The 17,376-nt window shown below is 43.3% G+C and overlaps 1 protein-coding gene across 1 annotated transcript in view; it reads left to right on the forward strand.

Annotated features, from left to right (window-relative positions):
• LOC308081069 (glutamate receptor 4-like) overlaps window positions 1–17,376 on the forward strand; it is a gene marked incomplete at both ends in the record, with an annotated part of 96,032 nt that overhangs the window by 39,261 nt on the left and 39,395 nt on the right. The window contains 2 exons of the mRNA XM_080457469.1: window positions 1,883–2,067; window positions 15,782–15,835. Of these exons, the coding sequence (XP_080313595.1) occupies window positions 1,883–2,067; window positions 15,782–15,835 (239 nt within the window). The remainder of the gene's footprint in view (window positions 1–1,882; window positions 2,068–15,781; window positions 15,836–17,376) is intronic.

A 17,376-nucleotide genomic window follows, 5' to 3' on the forward strand; every position in this document is an offset into this window, starting at 1 on the left:
AGTGTCCCTTTAGCTCTACATGGATCACCATCTGTCACTCGCAATACTGTCTGTTCGCGCGCGCGCGCGCGCGCGCGCGCGTGTGTGTGTGTGTGTGTGTGTGTGTGTGTGTGTGCACCTGTGTGTGTGTGTGTGTGTGTCTAGCTCAGTCCCATTGGCACAGACCGACAACATGCCTCTAATGGGGAGCACAGGTGTGAGGGGGGGCGGGGTAGGGGGGGAGGGGGGGGGGGGTTAGGCAGGTTGCCACGGTGCAGGTTAATCCACTAATTGGGAGCGCAGGGAGCCTGCTGGGGGAGGGGGGGGGGGGGGTGTCCAACAGGAGAGACATTTAAAGAGGAGACATCTGCTCCTGGAGGAGAACAGACCTCCCTCATAGCTGTACCCTGGTTTATCTGACACACGTCTTGTCCTTACACGCACGCACGCACGCACGCACGCACGCACGCAAGCACGCACGCACGCACACACGCACGCATTGCACTTTTACTCCTCTACAATTATTTGAAAACTTTAGTTCGATTATTATCACAAAATATGTTTCGGCCATTTGAAAATAGCAGATCTACAAGCTCACAACGTGTCCATAAATGCGACACATTGTGAGCTTGTAGATCTGCTATTTTCAAAAGATTTTTTATACAGAACAGCTGACCCTGCAACCGCGTCGTGGATGCGACCGTTGGGAGCTTGGAGGTCTGCTATTCTCGGCCGTTCTCTACGTGCAACACCTTTGCGGGACGGAGCATAAATTAGGCTTGACGGGCTGCAGCTGCACGAGCAAGAGCAGGTTCTGGTGCCGTGATCATAGAGCGCTCCCTCTGTTCTTATGACAGACACTGGAGGAGGGGGGGTTTGGAGGAAAACTGCTTTGAATTGTTATTAATGTTTACGCACAACAGAAACCAAAGATTATATATTTCAAGAGCGAGAAATCATAGTAAAAATCCTAAGCATTCTTCCTCTATACTGGTAGAAAAACAGCATTGTCAATCTATAGGCCTTTAATAGCTTTTAAAAAGCACGAAATCTCGCCGTGCGTGCGTTTGTAGTATATTAATATTACGTCATTTTACATCGGGCACAAATTAGTCGCCTACTGCACGCTGCTTTACCGGCAAAGGGTCTTTGAACAGCAGGCAGCCAGTGTTGCCAGATTCTGCGAGAGAAATAAGCAGCCAGGTCTATGAAAACAAGCCCGAAACAAGCGCAACATTAGCCCAAAAGTCGCTTATAAAAGCAGACATGGCAAACAGAGCCATGAAAGCGAAAGTAAAATGAATGAAACTCCGTCTTGTTGTTGTCCATAGATATGGATTGTATACAGTCACTACATCGTGACAGACAGTGGTGAGTAACATTGTTTATAAGAAAACTAACGTCAGGAAAATAATAATAATTTGATGCGGTTGGTGCAGATCTAGAAATAGGATGGTATAATTAACGCGGTTGGATGGCGGTTGGATAATGAACATGTATATGTGGATTTGGGTGACGATAAACCCCATCCGCGCATCTCTGGCGTGCACATACTGGTTCTTATCAGTGTGACGTCGTCTGTTAACCCATTAAGACCTGAGGCGGCTTCTAAACATTTTCAAAATCCTAAAAAAAAAAATCGGAAAAAAATATTTAAAAAATATTTTTCACGATTTTTCAAAAATAGCAGATCTACAAGCTCATAGCGCGGCACTCGGTGCCGCGCTATGAGCTTGTATATCTGCTATTTTTGAATAGCCTAAAGAAATCTAAAAGTGACACAGATGCGTCCCAGGTATCAATGGGTTAAGGGGTTTATAGGTTATGCTATCCTGCAGAGGTCTTATAACTCTATATATCCATCATCCAGAGGTCTTACAACTCTGTCATGTTGTCTCTCTAGGATATGCCATCCTGCAGGCCATCATGGAGAAGGCGGGGCAGAACAACTGGCAGGTCAGTGCCATCTGTGTGGAGAACTTCAACGATGCTAACTACCGCCGCCTGCTGGAGGACCTGGACCGACGGCAGGAGAAGAAGTTTGTCATCGACCTGGAGGCAGAGAGGCTCACCAACATGCTGGAGCAGGTGATGCTACCAACTACCATATATGGGCATATACATATTAATGACATGTGTTGCTACCTAATATGGGTGTATACATATTAATGACATGTGTTGCTACCTAATATGGGCGTATACATATTAATAACAAGCAGTGATGCTACTGTCACAGCTTGGCTCTAGGCCGTGACAAACATCAGGGAGGAGACCAGGATGAAGTTATAAATCAAATCATATTTATTAAACGAAAGCTACTAACAACAAACAACTGAGGTATAAACAGAACATACGGATCCTATGGAGTGTGAAGTCAGTAATCAGTAGTGTAGATGTGGATGTGTGGAGCATGGTGTGGTGCGAGGTGTGTGGATGGAAAGAAAGAACATAATCATAATGGTAAGGGCATGGAGAGTAGAGTTGGAGCTGGTGGAGATAGGTCTGCTTCTCTCAGGCTTCTCCTAGAGACTGGCCAGGGTGGGGCTTTTATAGCCTCCTGGAGGCACCGGGCCCAGGTGCTCTCCAATGAGCAATCAGCTCCACCCTGCTCCCCTATAGGACAAGAGTTAGTGCAAGGCATTCACCCCCACAACCACCCAGACTAACATACGGGGCATCACACCCCCCCCCTTAAAGACGTGGTCCCACTAGGAACCACGGCTCCCCATTGAACCTACTTAAATACAAAACAATAATCAAACCCAAAATTCAAACACTTAAGTGCACTTTACATCACACTATTTTAACATTACATTTTACAATTTCAGACTCAAATACTTTCAGAAAATGTGTCTACTACTAAAGTGTAATACACCCTTAGAGCCCTGGCTTTGCACACCCCTGGACTCTCCTCCCCCCTCAACAGCTGGATCCTGGTGTTTCAGCTAGCAATAGGGCTGTCAAGGAGCAGGACAGGCCAGGGACCACAACGCCAGGCTCTAGAAAAACAAAGACATCAAGGATTAGACAGACATTTACACAGGAGCACGAGACAGTGCATCTGCCACCACATTATCTTTCCCTTTAATGTGCCTGATGTCCAGAGAAAATGACTGTAACAACAAAGACCACCTAATAAGTCTTTGATTTGGACATTTAAGAGAGCTAAGGAATGTAAGTGGGTTGTGATCTGTATCGACAATAACAGGCACCCCAGATCCCACATACACACTGAAATGCACCAAAGCCAACACCAGTGCCAATGCTTCCTTTTCAATAACAGAGTAATTAAGCTGGTGCTTATTAAACTTTCTAGAAAAGAAACTGACTGGTCTGTCCAGCCCCCCACTGTCAGCCTGCAACAATACTGCACCTGCCCCAAAATGACTCGCATCGACCTGCAACTTGAACTGTTGGTCCATGCGAGGAGCTGCCAACACTGGGGCAGAGCACAGCAAGATCTTAGCATTTTGGAATGCTTGCTGACACTGGGAGGACCAGACAAACTTCACCTTGTCCTTGAGAAGGTCAGTCAGAGGACAGACAACAGAAGAAAAATTTCGGCAGAAACTTCTATAGTATCCTATTAACCCTAAGAATCGCATAAGATCTTTCTTAGTAGCGGGAGGAGGATAATTCTCCACAGCAATCACTTTTGCGTGCACAGGACGGACCTCCCCCTGGCCGACCACACGACCAAGGTACGTGACCGTTGCACGAGCAAATTCACATTTTGCAAGATTGACTGTTAACTGCGCATCAGCCAAACGCTGAAAGAGCGAGTGGATCCGTGCCATGTGACTCTCCCAAGTGTCACTATACACGACCACGTCGTCCAAATAAACGGCACAGCCTTCGAGGTCACCAACAACCCTATTCATAAGGCGTTGGAACGTCGCCGGTGCATTTCGTAACCCAAATGGCATGACTTTGTAGGAGTAGAGACCGGACGGAGTAATAAAGGATGCAATTTCCCTAGCTCTTTTTGACAGTGGGACTTGCCAGTATCCCTTTAACAAATCAAATTTGCTGACAAACTTTGCTGACCCAACCTCGTCAATACAGTCATCCATTCTAGGCAATGGAAAGGCATCTGGTTTTGTCACGTTGTTAACTTTGCGAAAATCTGAACAGAACCTAAATGACCCGTCAGACTTCGGAACCAAAATGCATGGTGAAGCCCAACTAGCCGACGACGGCTCCGCAATCCCATTCTCCAACATATACCGGACCTCTGCATCCAACACCCGGCGTTTGTCTGCAGAGACCCGATAAAAACGCTGCCGAATGGGTTTTGGATCAATCAACTCAATGTCATGTTCGATAAGATGTGTTTGTGATGGTGTATCACCAAATAAACCTGGGAAGTTACCAATCAACCTAGCCAACTCTGACCGCCGAGCCTTGGGGAGATGACACAACAGGTTGTCTAACTTACTAAGGGACTCTGTGTTTTTCAAGCGCCCATACACCAATGTCTCGTCAAATGTGTTGGTGTCCTCGCCCTCAGCCACTGCCACCGACTGAGAGGTAGGACCCACGCCCGCTGCCAAACACACAGGTAGAATCTCCCCAGACTCTCGGCCATAATATGGTTTTAACAGATTTACGTGACACAATTGAGTAGCTTTACGACGGTTTGGAGTTGAAATGACATAGTTTTCCTCTGAAATTTTCTCAACCACAGTGTGTGGACCTGTAAACTTTGCTTGGAAAGGCGAGGTCACAATTGGCAAAAGAGCCAGCACCTGATCGCCCGGACTGAATTCCCGACGTTCAGCCCGCCGATCATAGGAGCGCTTCATTTTCACTTGAGCCTTTGCTAGATTCTCTTTAGCCATTGTACCTGCCACATACAACTGCTGCCTGAACCCATTGACAAAGTCAATTAGATTTTTGGGAGGGTCAGGAGCCTTAAAGTTGTCATGAAGCAGTGCAAGTGGACCACGAACTAAATGACCAAAAACCAACTGATTAGGACTAAACCCAGTACTTTCTTGCACCACCTCCCGAGCAGCCAGAAGTAACCAGGGCAAGCCCTCCCCCCAATCTTTGCCCAACTCCGTGCAATAAGCCCGCATTAAGGATTTTAAGGTCTGGTGAAACCGCTCTAGCGCCCCCTGACTTTGAGCATGGTACGCTGATGATTGAGAGTGTTTCACCCGGAGCTGCTTCAGAACCTGAGCAAACATATGGGAGGAGAAGTTGGATCCCTGGTCGCTCTGCAGAACCCGAGCAATACCAAATATTGACATGAACTGCGAGAGAGCTTTAACCACAGCCCTAGTCGTTATTGACCGTAGTGGATAGGCAGCTGGATACCTGGTTGCCTGGCACATGACTGTTAACAGGTACTTTGCGCCAGACCTAGAGGGAGGCAGAGGGCCGACAAAATCGATGATGATGTGCTCAAATGGCTGCCCTATAGCTGGTATGGGGTGCAATGGGGCAGGCTTAATTACCTGATTGGGCTTCCCAGTCATCTGGCATGTGTGACACGTTTTAATGTATGCAGCCACATCCTTTCTCAACTTGGGCCAAAAAAAATACTGCAAAATCCGATAATATGTTTTCTTGACACCCAAATGCCCTGACTGGTCATGTGAAAGTTTCAACACTAAATCCCTGTATTTAGCTGGAACTACCACCTGGAACACTGGTTCCCCCACCCCAAGTTCCCCACATGGCACCCACTTCCTCACTAGCAACCCTTTATCAAGGAAATACCCATTTGCGCTATCCTCCACCTCACTACCTGTCAGAACTTCCTCAAAGAGGCCTCTGATGGACGGATCGGACTGCTGCGCCACAACAAGCTCTGTCTGGGAAACAGAAATGGGCACATCAGATAACGCAAAACCGGCATCAGAATTTTCAACTTTGTCACGCTCAATTTCACGAGCGCCGGCGCGTGTCACAGCTGCTGCTGCAAATACCTGCGGAAAATCCCGCTCGCTCTCGTCTGGATCACTGGCTACAATCGGAACCAGACTCACCAATGGTGCTGGCGGCACCTTAGCCCATACGAGGCCACCCGCATGCATATTCCCCAAGAGGACATCGACCCCAGCCATCGGAAACGCCTCACGCAACGCCACCTCCACCTCACCATGGACCAAGCCACAGTCAATTTCAAGTTTGTGTGTAGGAGAAGAGATTATGGACATGCCCATACCACGGCTCAACATGGCATCCCCAGTTGCAGACTTAGAGGAAAACGCCAGAACCGAATCAAGCACGTATGTGCCCAGCGCCGCAGTGTCCCGCAGAATTGTTACGGGCACCTTGTCATTGGACCCAACAAGGGAGACAAACCCCCTCTCTACGAATGGACGGTACTCCTCTCGTTCCCATGTAAAGGACCTTCCGACCGCGACACCACAGACACCGGCGCAACAAACGCTGCTGACTTCACGTTCACGTGCGTTTTATTCCTCTGTTGTAAAGAATAACAGTCTGCCTTTATGTGACCCTTTTTTCCACAATAGTGACATGTTTTTTCACCGTCACGGGCAGCCCTACTTTTCCCATCCTCCATTTTCGAATACCTGGTGAAAGGTGCGTTAGAATTATGGCTGGGTGCGCTATAATGATGGCTGGGTGCGCTGCTCTCCCGGTGCGTACTTTGGGCGCCCCGCGGTACCCACTCTCGGTGCGTCAACACATATTGATCAGCCAAAGCGGCCGCCTCTGCCACTGTTTTAATCTGCTGCTCTGTAATATACGTTGCTATACGATTTGGGATTGCATTTTTAAACTGTTCTAACAGTAGTAAGTCACATAAACCCTCACATGTGTCGCCACCTGAAACCATCCGCCAACGGTTAAAGTTAATGACCAACTCCCGTGAGAACTCCAAATATGACTGTTTGTCGTCTTTTCTGTTGTTTCTAAAGTGCTGACGGTAACTCTCCGGCACCCTTTCATACACTTTAAGAACAGCAGATTTAACAGTGGCATAATTTAAACTTTCCATTACCGATAATGCCGAATACGCCTCCTGTGCCTTCCCAGTAAGCACGCACTGCAGCATTACAGTCCGGTCCGCATCAGGCCAACCTCTTGAATTAGCCAATCTTTCGAAAAGTGAAAAAAAAGTCTCTGGCTCCTTCTCACTAAACTTTGGCATCAATCGCAAACTGCTCACCAAATCAAACGATCGCTTTCCTGAAGCTACACTTCCATCTCCTTCCAACAGCTTCTGGTCCAATTTACCCTCCTTGACAAGCTCTACCTTCTCTCTCTGCAGAAGAATTCTAATTTTTTCCACCTCAAGTCTCTCTCGCTCTACTCCAACTCTTTCTTTTTCAATTTTAAGCTGCTGTCTGACCCTCTCCATTTCTAACTGAACAAGCATCAGTTCTTTTTGTTCCAAAAAAGACAGATTTTGGGTTGGTGGCGGCACCGCCGCACCGTCCTCCCCTGTTTCATTACCTGGCAAGATACCAATATCTTCCAAGCCAGCACTTAATACTACCTTAATTGTCTGTAATTTCCGTCTCCTGTCCCCAATGTCAATTTTGTAATAGTCAGAAATTTCTAGGAGCTGCTCCTTTGTACAGCTTTCCAAAAAATCTTCTGACGGCGTCGCAACAAATTCATCAATTTGAGCCATTTTAATTATCACTTGAATGTATCCCAGACACGTTAAATGAAACACTGGTACAACTTGTAACCGAGTAACCAGGAGCGTCCCCTAGCTGCCTAATCCAATCTTATATAACTCACCCCTAGCTCTTCATGAGGTGTTGCGGGGGTACTTACGCACTAATTATACGCAGGAGACAACGTAACCAGTTGATAATTATGCCGTCAGCCACGTACCGTGCTCCCGAGACAACTGCTACTACCGCGTTCACCCCAACATTACAAAAATACAAGAAAAAAAACAAAATCCACGAAAGTTTAAAAACTAAACGTGGCTTATGCCTAACATGGGACAAACAGTAGCTCCTATGTGAATATTCAATTACCAGTGTACCAGTGTGTCAAAAACTTAGCCCACATACATTCAAATAACTCCACGCTCAACGAAAAAATACGGGGAATCAAAATTTAACTATAACGAAACGTTTAACAAAACACCGCACGCACTGAAAACACTTTGAAACCGCTTTACACAAAGAAAAAGGGAATCCCGAGTTAGGCCCTCCCAAACCGCATTTGATTGGCCCAACTTTACATTACGTCACGGGGAATACCCCACTTACTTCAAGACCGGCTTTCAAAAAACACTCAGTAACTGCGCGCAACAAAAAACTTTAACTTAACTTTAAAGTTTGACAATACTCACTTAAGTTCGGAACGAGCCCCCATTTGTCACAGCTTGGCTCTAGGCCGTGACAAACATCAGGGAGGAGACCAGGATGAAGTTATAAATCAAATCATATTTATTAAACGAAAGCTACTAACAACAAACAACGGAGGTATGAACAGAACATACGGATCCTATGGAGTGTGAAGTCAGTAATCAGTAGTGTAGATGTGGATGTGTGGAGCATGGTGTGGTGCGAGGTGTGTGGATGGAAAGAAAGAACATAATCATAATGGTAAGGGCATGGAGAGTAGAGTTGGAGCTGGTGGAGATAGGTCTGCTTCTCTCAGGCTTCTCCTAGAGACTGGCCAGGGTGGGGCTTTTATAGCCTCCTGGAGGCACCGGGCCCAGGTGCTCTCCAATGAGCAATCAGCTCCACCCTGCTCCCCTATAGGACAAGAGTTAGTGCAAGGCATTCACCCCCACAACCACCCAGACTAACATACGGGGCATCACACTACCAAATATGGGCATACACTATTAAAGGAATACTCTAACGTTTTCCTATCAATGCACCCTGACACCTTGGATTTATGGAGATGTCATCGTCTCATTCCTGAGACAATAATTAAATAAATGTGTGCGCTGTAGGAGAGCAATGCAAAATTATATCAAATAATAATATAAACTCTCACAGTGTTAATTACTGTTGATCCATAAGGTTCAAAAGAGAATGTTTTAAATATGGTTTTGCTTTTGTTAAGATTGGTCTCCTATTAACTTAATGAATGCAAGGCTTTGGAGGCCCCCCTGTGGTAACTCTGAGGACCCCCTATAGGAGTTCATGACCCCCTATTGAAGACCCCTGCTTTAGTTGTTTGTTAATTTTGTTTGCATTGTTTGTGTAAAGAACTTTTTGGTCGACTGAGTGTTAATGATGAATAATGATACTCATTCCAATTACACAAAACAACAGTTTTGTGTGTGTGTGTGTGTGTGTGTGTGTGTGTGTGTGTGTGTGTGTGTGTGTGTGTGTGTGTGTGTGTGTGTGTGTGTGTGTGTGTGTGTGTGTGTGTGTGTGTGTGTGTGTGTGTGTGAGAGAGAGAGTGTGTGTGTGTGTGAGAAAGATGATTCATGTGTTTCTTTTGATTTCAAAGTGTGTATATGTATCCCTGGTGGGTGTGGCTGGCACCAGCTCACTCAGAATGTGGAACGCCATCCATCCATCCATCCATCCATCCATCCATCCAACTAACTAGTGTCTCCATCGCAGTTCAATTATTCACGAAATCTCCACAACGACATCTGTAACAGCGCTGTGTGTGTGTGTGCGTGCGTGTGTATTACTACAGTGGTTCCCAAACTGGGGTTGGGGTCTCCAAATTATTGTGTGGGGGTCCCCATGATTAACTTCATGTGTAACATTGTATATGGGGTCCTCAGTTCAAATATTGTGACCACATGTGACTGGGAGACAGTCATCTAGCATTTTTTCATGTCATATGAAAGCAGGGAATCATAGCAAAATAATGATATATTGGTTAATAAGATTGAGTGAATAGTTTTGAAACTACAGCTTATAGAACTGAAGTCAAGTTAAAACTCTTAAGTAGAGAAATCACCACTTGAATTAACGTTGCTAGCTCTAACCTTACATTTTAGCTACATGTTTATGCATTTATTTCATATTTACATGTGGATTTAAGCTCTGACATTTATGTCCGACATACTCTAGTATGTGAAGAGTCTAACTGGACTATTAACTCATTTTTGGGAAAACTAAAACAAAAAGTTGTTCCGCTTTCCTTTAGAAAGCAGACTCTCCCCTAGACAAAAACAGTCAAAATAATCATATTATGATTATTTTGGGGAGCCGCGGCCTGAAAAAACACTGTATTACTATAATAATAGTAATAGTAATAATTGTGAGGGCCAAATATCCCCACAAGTACGGTAGAATAATGACAAATAGTAATAACATTGTATAGTGAAAATACATGCTTTTAGATTTAGGCTCATGATTATGAAATTATTCAGGTTTGGGGTTAGAGTTAGGATTAGACATATTTTAGAGGGTTATGTTTAGGGGTTAGAGTTAGGATTAGACATATTTTAGAGGGTTATGTTTAGAGGTTAGAGTTAGGATTAGACATATTTTAGAGGGTTATGTTTAGAGGTTAGAGTTAGGATTAGACATATTTTAGAGGGTTATGTTTAGAGGTTAGAGTTAGGAGTAGACATATTTTAGAGGGTTATGTTTAGAGGTTAGAGTTAGGATTAGACATATTTTAGAGGGTTATGTTTAGAGGTTAGAGTTAGGATTAGACATATTTTAGAGGGTTATGTTTAGGGGTTAGAGTTAGGATTAGACATATTTTAGAGGGCTATGTTTAGGGGTTAGAGTTAGGAATCGACATATTTTAGAGGGTTATGTTTAGGGGTTAGAGATAGGATTAGACATATTTTAGAGGGTTATGTTTAGAGGTTAGAGTTAGGATTAGACATATTTTAGAGGGTTATGTTTAGAGGTTAGAGTTAGGATTAGACATATTTTAGAGGGTTATGTTTAGGGGTTAGAGTTAGGATTAGACATATTTTAGAGGGTTATGTTTAGAGGTTAGAGTTAGGATTAGACATATTTTAGAGGGTTATGTTTAGGGGTTAGAGTTAGGATTAGACATATTTTAGAGGGTTATGTTTAGGGGTTAGAGTTAGGATTAGACATATTTTAGAGGGTTATGTTTAGGGGTTAGAGTTAGGATTAGACATATTTTAGAGGGTTATGTTTAGGGGTTAGAGATGGAGTTAACGGTCCGTTTATGCTTAGTTGTGCGCTCCAGTTACTCACTCCCAAACAATATTTTGTTCTATGTATTAGTCACCCCATGGAGACTTGAATTCATGGATATTGTTTAGTTTTTGTCTCATTCCTAAGACTATAATATGAGGACCAACGGACCAGTAGGCAGCGGTAGTTTTTTTTTTTTGATTGATTGAATATTTTATTAGGCAAAAAATGTAAAACAGCACAGTTACATTTAAAATACTTTGTCTAACAGGTCCGTTCATAAAAGTCCTTGCGGACTTGTTTCCAATGAGGGCCTTGGTATTCAATTGATATACATATATAGTGGCACCACAGTTCAAATATCATTACAAAAAAAAAAAAACAGAAAAAAAATATCACTATGTACAACAAAAAAGAAAAGAGGGGGAAAAGATATGTACAAAAACAGGGGGGGGGTGTGTCTGCTGTCTAACGGGAAAATGGTACTACCTCCTCCTTTGGCCACCTGAAAGGTGATTTTTTTTTAAGGCTCTTTTAACACAAAAAGTTTCCTTTGTGTAATAATCCATAGGAAAAAAAAGTCATTGTGAGGGTGAACTTTCCCTTTAAGGCTTACGGTTATACGGCATATTTTGTTTTATGGCTTAAAATCTCTGCCCTGAAATGTTGATGTCCTCACAACTATAGTAATGCAAACGTGTGTGTGTGTGTGTGTGTGTGTGTGTGTGTGTGTGTGTGTGTGTGTGTGTGTGTGTGTGTGTGTGTGTGTGTGTGTGTGTGTGTGTGTGTGTGTGTGTGTGTGTGTGTGTGTGTGTGTGTGTGTGTGTGTGTGTGTGTGTGTGTGTGCCCTGTGGCAGCGTGTCTCCTCCATCATGCCAGACCATGGATGCAAACAGCAGCACATCTCACACAGAGAAATAATAAATAGTGTCACATTCAGTGACACGGTGGCACCACGGTGGCCCTGTACGCTGTCACCGTACACACACACACACACACACACACACACACACACACTCACACACACACGCGTTGTTTAAATGCCGGTCAAAAGCAGCACCGCGGAGCATAAATCATGTTGGTTCTGTACGGTACAGAATGTGTCCCAACTGTCACATTATATTTGCTTTCTCTGCAGCACATGATGTCATCTCTGTCGTTCCAGAGGAAACCTTGTATCTCCATATAGTTCAACTCTCTTATGTTTTTCTTTTTGGTAAAACTTACGTTTTTTTTTTTGTTCTATAAAGGCTCCGTTTAGACTGCAGTCAAATCCAGTCAAATGCCATCTTTTGGCCCGACTGTTCACACTGCATTTGCAAAGTGACCAGATCGTCATGTTTAGATTTCTTTGGGCTATTCAAAAATAGCAGATCTACAAGTTCATAGCGCGGCACCGAGTGCCGCGCTATGAACTTGTAGATCTGCTATTTTTGAGAACTCGTGATTTTTTTTTGCAAATCTTTGAATATGTATATTTTACTGCGATTTTTTAAAAATGCAAATCTTAGCTTCTGGGGGTCCCCGGAACAACTTATTTTGAGATGGGGGCCCGCGGCCAAATACATATCATTTTGGGGGTCCTTGACATGAAAATGTTGAATGAGAACCACTGATATAATAGCGACGTACGTTTAAAAAAAAAAACGGTTAGAATATATATTGAAAGATTTGCACAAACTTTCACGACTTTTAAAAAATAGCAGATCGACAAGCTCATAGCGCTATGAGCTTATAGATCTGCTATTTTTTAATAGCCAAATAATTCTAAAATTACACAGATGCGTTTCCCTGATTGAATGCGTTAAACAACGACAACCCAAAGCCGCCCTGCGTCGACGTATCTGCTTTGGTTACCGCGGTGACGACATAGACACCATGACGTTGGCGCTAGTTGATTGCGTTCAGGAAACGCAACATAGCGGACAACAACAAAAACAAATGCATGCATGATAAAAGTGCTAGGAGACATTGAATGTCTCCCTCGGTCCACTGAATGCTGCTCGCCATTCCTTCTGTAAAACTTATTCTGCTCTATTGTTTTGTTTTCACTACGATTACCCCCTGCGCTCTCGTAAATCAATTATCTCGCTCTGTAATGACGTCAGCGGAGCCCGGGTCGTGCTGCAAGTGGCGTTTTGGACAGTTTGACATGTGACTCGTGTGGTTTAGAGCAGGTTACTGCGTTCAGACTGAGACGCATCTTTAGGAATCGGATTTGAATCAGATTTGAAACCACTTCTGAATGTATGACTCTGGTCGGATTCGTAAAAAATATCTGTCCAGACTTCATACAACAATTCGGATGCCAATCTGGATATGTCATAGATCTGGTTTAGGCTGGATTTGGCTGACAGTCTAAACAGGGCCTTAAGTGTCTACATGCACTGGCTCCTCCCCCAGGGTGTGGTTTTATCAGGGAGAGAGACACTGGGCGTGGCACTGGGTCAAAGGTCAGACACCAGAGGGGACTGTGAGGTTGATTGAAATGTTTGTTAATGTCCACTGTCCCGGAAATACATCAATGAAGTAAAGTAAATGTATGTGACAATAGATCTTTTCCATCATTAGCTGCTTCTAAACAGCCTGGACAAAATGAACAGAGGATAGTTTGAAGCCAGATGTTGTTCCCAGAACCCGTTGGTCCTCCTCACAGATGGATCACATCCCACCGGCTAACGGGAACTCATTTAGTCCAAACACGTTGCGCTGCCAGGATTACAAATGAGTACAATTTACAATTTAGGCATTTAGCAGACACTCCTAATCCAGAGCAACTCATACATCAAAATCTAGGATTATAGGTAAACCTAGCATAAGTCTAAACAATTTAATACAAACAAAGAATGCATACATTGAAACTCTAGGAACTATTTATGCCAGGTAAACAATGAGCCTAGCGTCTGTCTAAATAACATGCTATCTAAATGACATTTGAACCTTTGCATAAGACTGCAAGGTCGTCAGGTCGTTAGGGCGGAGTCTGAAGAGGTGAGTCTTCAGGTTTTTGCTTTTGACTTCTAATGAGAACAGTTCTTCATAAGGCGCTGATGTGCCCTTTACCAGAGTGCAGCGTATGTTATAAGTATTTATACGTGTTTATAACGGGAGCCGTGCATTTTTTAGAAACTACCAACTGCTGATGTCTGGGTACGAAGAATTATGATGACATCGAGGGGCGGCCATAGCTGAGTGGTTAGTGAGCCCGCCTAGGGAGCCAGAGGCCCTGGTTGCCCCAGGTACGATTCCAGGCCAGGCCAGCAAATGTGTCGATGAAATGAAATTTGTCCCTGAGCAAGACTCTTAACCCCTAATTGCTCACAGGCCCTCTTTGGAAACAAGACCGCAAGGACTTTCATGAACGGACCTGTTAAAAGGAATTATCCTTATCCTTTATCATGATTGTTGTACATATACTGTACTGTCATGGTGTAATATTGACCTAATTTATATAAATGTAAATGTCCAGCTATATTTCTTCTTTCATTCACCCTTTCTACTATTAAATATGACATGTAATGCATATTGATGATATGAACATTAGAGCGGGGTTGTTCACATTTCCAAATGATAAAATATCATATTTATTGTTTATGAGAATGCCAAATTATAACAGGCACCTATTTCCAGTGGTGTAAAATAACTAAGTACATACTCAAGTAGGTATAATTTTGAGGTACTTTCACTTTACTGGAGTATGTCCAATTGTCTATACTTTTACTTCTACTCCACTACATCTCAATTATTTGAAAACTTTAGTTACTAGTTACTTTGCAGATATAAATGATTATAAAACATACATTAACCACTTTAGCCCTATTTTATACCTAGGCTTTTTGAAAATAGCCGATCTACAAGATGCGCTGTGAGCTTGTAGATCTGCTACATTTTAGTACTTTTACTTTTGGTATTTTAAGTACATTTGGATACCAATACTTTTGTACTTTTACTCAAGTACATTTGTAATTCTGGACTTTTGCTTGTAACAGAGTACTTCTACATTGCGGTATTGGTACTTTTTTCCACCACTGCCTATTTCCCCCCCCCCACATTATTAACATTTCCTGTAGTCCTGAATTTAAATTGAACCCGAACCTTTACTATTAGTTGTAACAGCTGCTAGCGCCCACTGCTGCTTTCCAGGTCCACTGCAGGGGAGCAGATGAAAAGGCTGTTTGAGTCGACTGAGTCAAAACGTGAAAAAGGATTTGCATGTTTTTTATTTTCTTCACTTTATTTCACATCCAGAACAACTGGGGGGTTTCCCCCCCCGACGGGGGTCTGTGGCAGATGTCTACTTTCAAAGTCACTTCATCATGGAGATGATAGAGTGTGTGTGTGTGCGCGTGTGTGTGCGTCTGTCCGTTTGTGTGTGTGTACGCGTCCGCGTGTGTGTCCGCTTGTGCCTGTGTGTGCATCCGCGTGCGTCTGTGTGTGTGTTTGTGTGTGCGTCCGTGTGTGTGTGTGTGTGTGTGTGTGTGTGGGTGTGTGGGTGGGTGGTGTGGTGTGGTGTGTGTGTGTGTGTGTGTGTGTGTGTGTGTGTGTGTGTGTGTGCAGTCAGACTGTCAGATCTGCAGGGTGTTTACTCATTGCGGTGGCATTGATTGGACCGCCCGTTCATTTGTTTGGACACGCCTCGCCTCGCCGCGCTGACGGCCCCCCATTACTGACGCTCTGACACGCTGTGTGTGTGTGTGTTTGTGTGTGTGTGTGTGTGTGTGTGTGTGTGTGTGTGTGTGTGTGTGTGTTCTCTCCTACAGATCGTCAGTGTGGGTAAACATGTGAAGGGTTACCATTACATCATGGCCAACCTGGTGAGAAACAACACACTGCCTCTGTTTGATTGTTTGTTTGTTTCTGTCTTTTTAAGCCTGATTAATGCTTAGTTGGGAGCCGGTGTCGTGCTCAGTAAATAGCAGATCTACAAGTTAGCAACACGTCACGGATGTGATGCGTTGCAAACTTGTAGATCAGCTATTTATGGCCATGCAACACCAGCATGCAACTAACTATAAATCAAGCTTCTTTCTTTCTGTCCTTCCTTGTCTTTTCTTTATACACAGTTGTATGACGGTGTCCCACAGGAGAAAACATAGTAGACCTGCTCCAAAGTGTTGCAGTGCTTTGAGCAAAGATCTTACATTATGTTGTTGTTTTTAACTTGTTTCACTACCCAGGACTTTCTATTTTGTGCGGAAAATTTGAGGTTAACATACACTCACAGAGAGAGTTTAACCCATTGAGACCTGAGGCGATTCTTTAAAAAAATCTAAATCTCTAAAATAGCAGATCTGCAAGCTCGTAGCGCGGCACTCGGTACCGCGCTATGAGCTTGTAGATCTGGTATTTTTGAATAGCCCAAAGAAATCTTAAAATGAGACGCAGATGCGTCCCCGGTCTTAATGGGTTAACTTTCTGCTGTTCTGCTGTTCCGTGCTTTTGTTTTTTAGGGTGCAGTCACACCGAATTTTGATTCTGCTTATGCGGCGGTTTCTGCCAATGCTTTTTAATGGGAACGGAACGTTTAAAGTAAAAAAACAACCTGCTCTGTTCCCTTTGAAAAGCATTGGCAGAATTAAAGTTTGGTTTGACCGCATCCGTAACACATTAATTCCGTGTGTGGCTTAGGGCTGGTGAATTAATATTAGAATATTGAATATTCCTCGAATATGGGGAAAATATGTATATTCGAATATGAAAATTAATATTCGAATCTATATATTTTGTTAATGTTTATTTGACAGGGACAATACAAAAAACAATGTATCAAGTTATAAAAACAAACAAAATATATGTTTTATTGGATCCAAGCACTCGATACATTGTTTTTTGTATTGTTTCTGTCAACAAAAAGAAAAGAAAAAAGACCAATATTTGAATATCATTTCTGAGGAAAGTTGACAGCCCTAGTGTGGTTAAACATTTGTAAAAGGTGTTGATTTGTGAAGATCACTATTTGGCTTTTCATTTCCACTTCTTTTGTGTGTGTATATGTTCTAAATTAGCAGCTGTAAAGGCTCCCAATGTGTCAGATCACGATGCCACTTAACTCATTGAGTGCCCGAATTATTTCTGGCTATTTCTGACCAGTACGATTTAGTTTTTATTTTTATTTATTTTTTCAAAGTAAAAAAAAGTGCTTAGGAAGCGAGATACATCCTTTTTCAGTTATAAGTTAAATAAGGAGTGGATGGAGCTGCAAATCTTCAGATGATGATATCTTGGGTTCTGGATTTTTTTTTTTTTTTTTTTTCCTTCTTTTTTTTTCAAAAACACGTGAAACACGTTAATGGCACGTTGCACCATAGCGGTAAAACACGTTAATGGCACTCAATGAGTTAAACCCACTATGGTT

Source organism: Gymnoscopelus braueri (assembly GCF_963280865.1).
Source record: "Gymnoscopelus braueri genome assembly, contig: SCAFFOLD_169, whole genome shotgun sequence".
In the NCBI taxonomy this organism is placed as follows: domain Eukaryota; kingdom Metazoa; phylum Chordata; class Actinopteri; order Myctophiformes; family Myctophidae; genus Gymnoscopelus; species Gymnoscopelus braueri.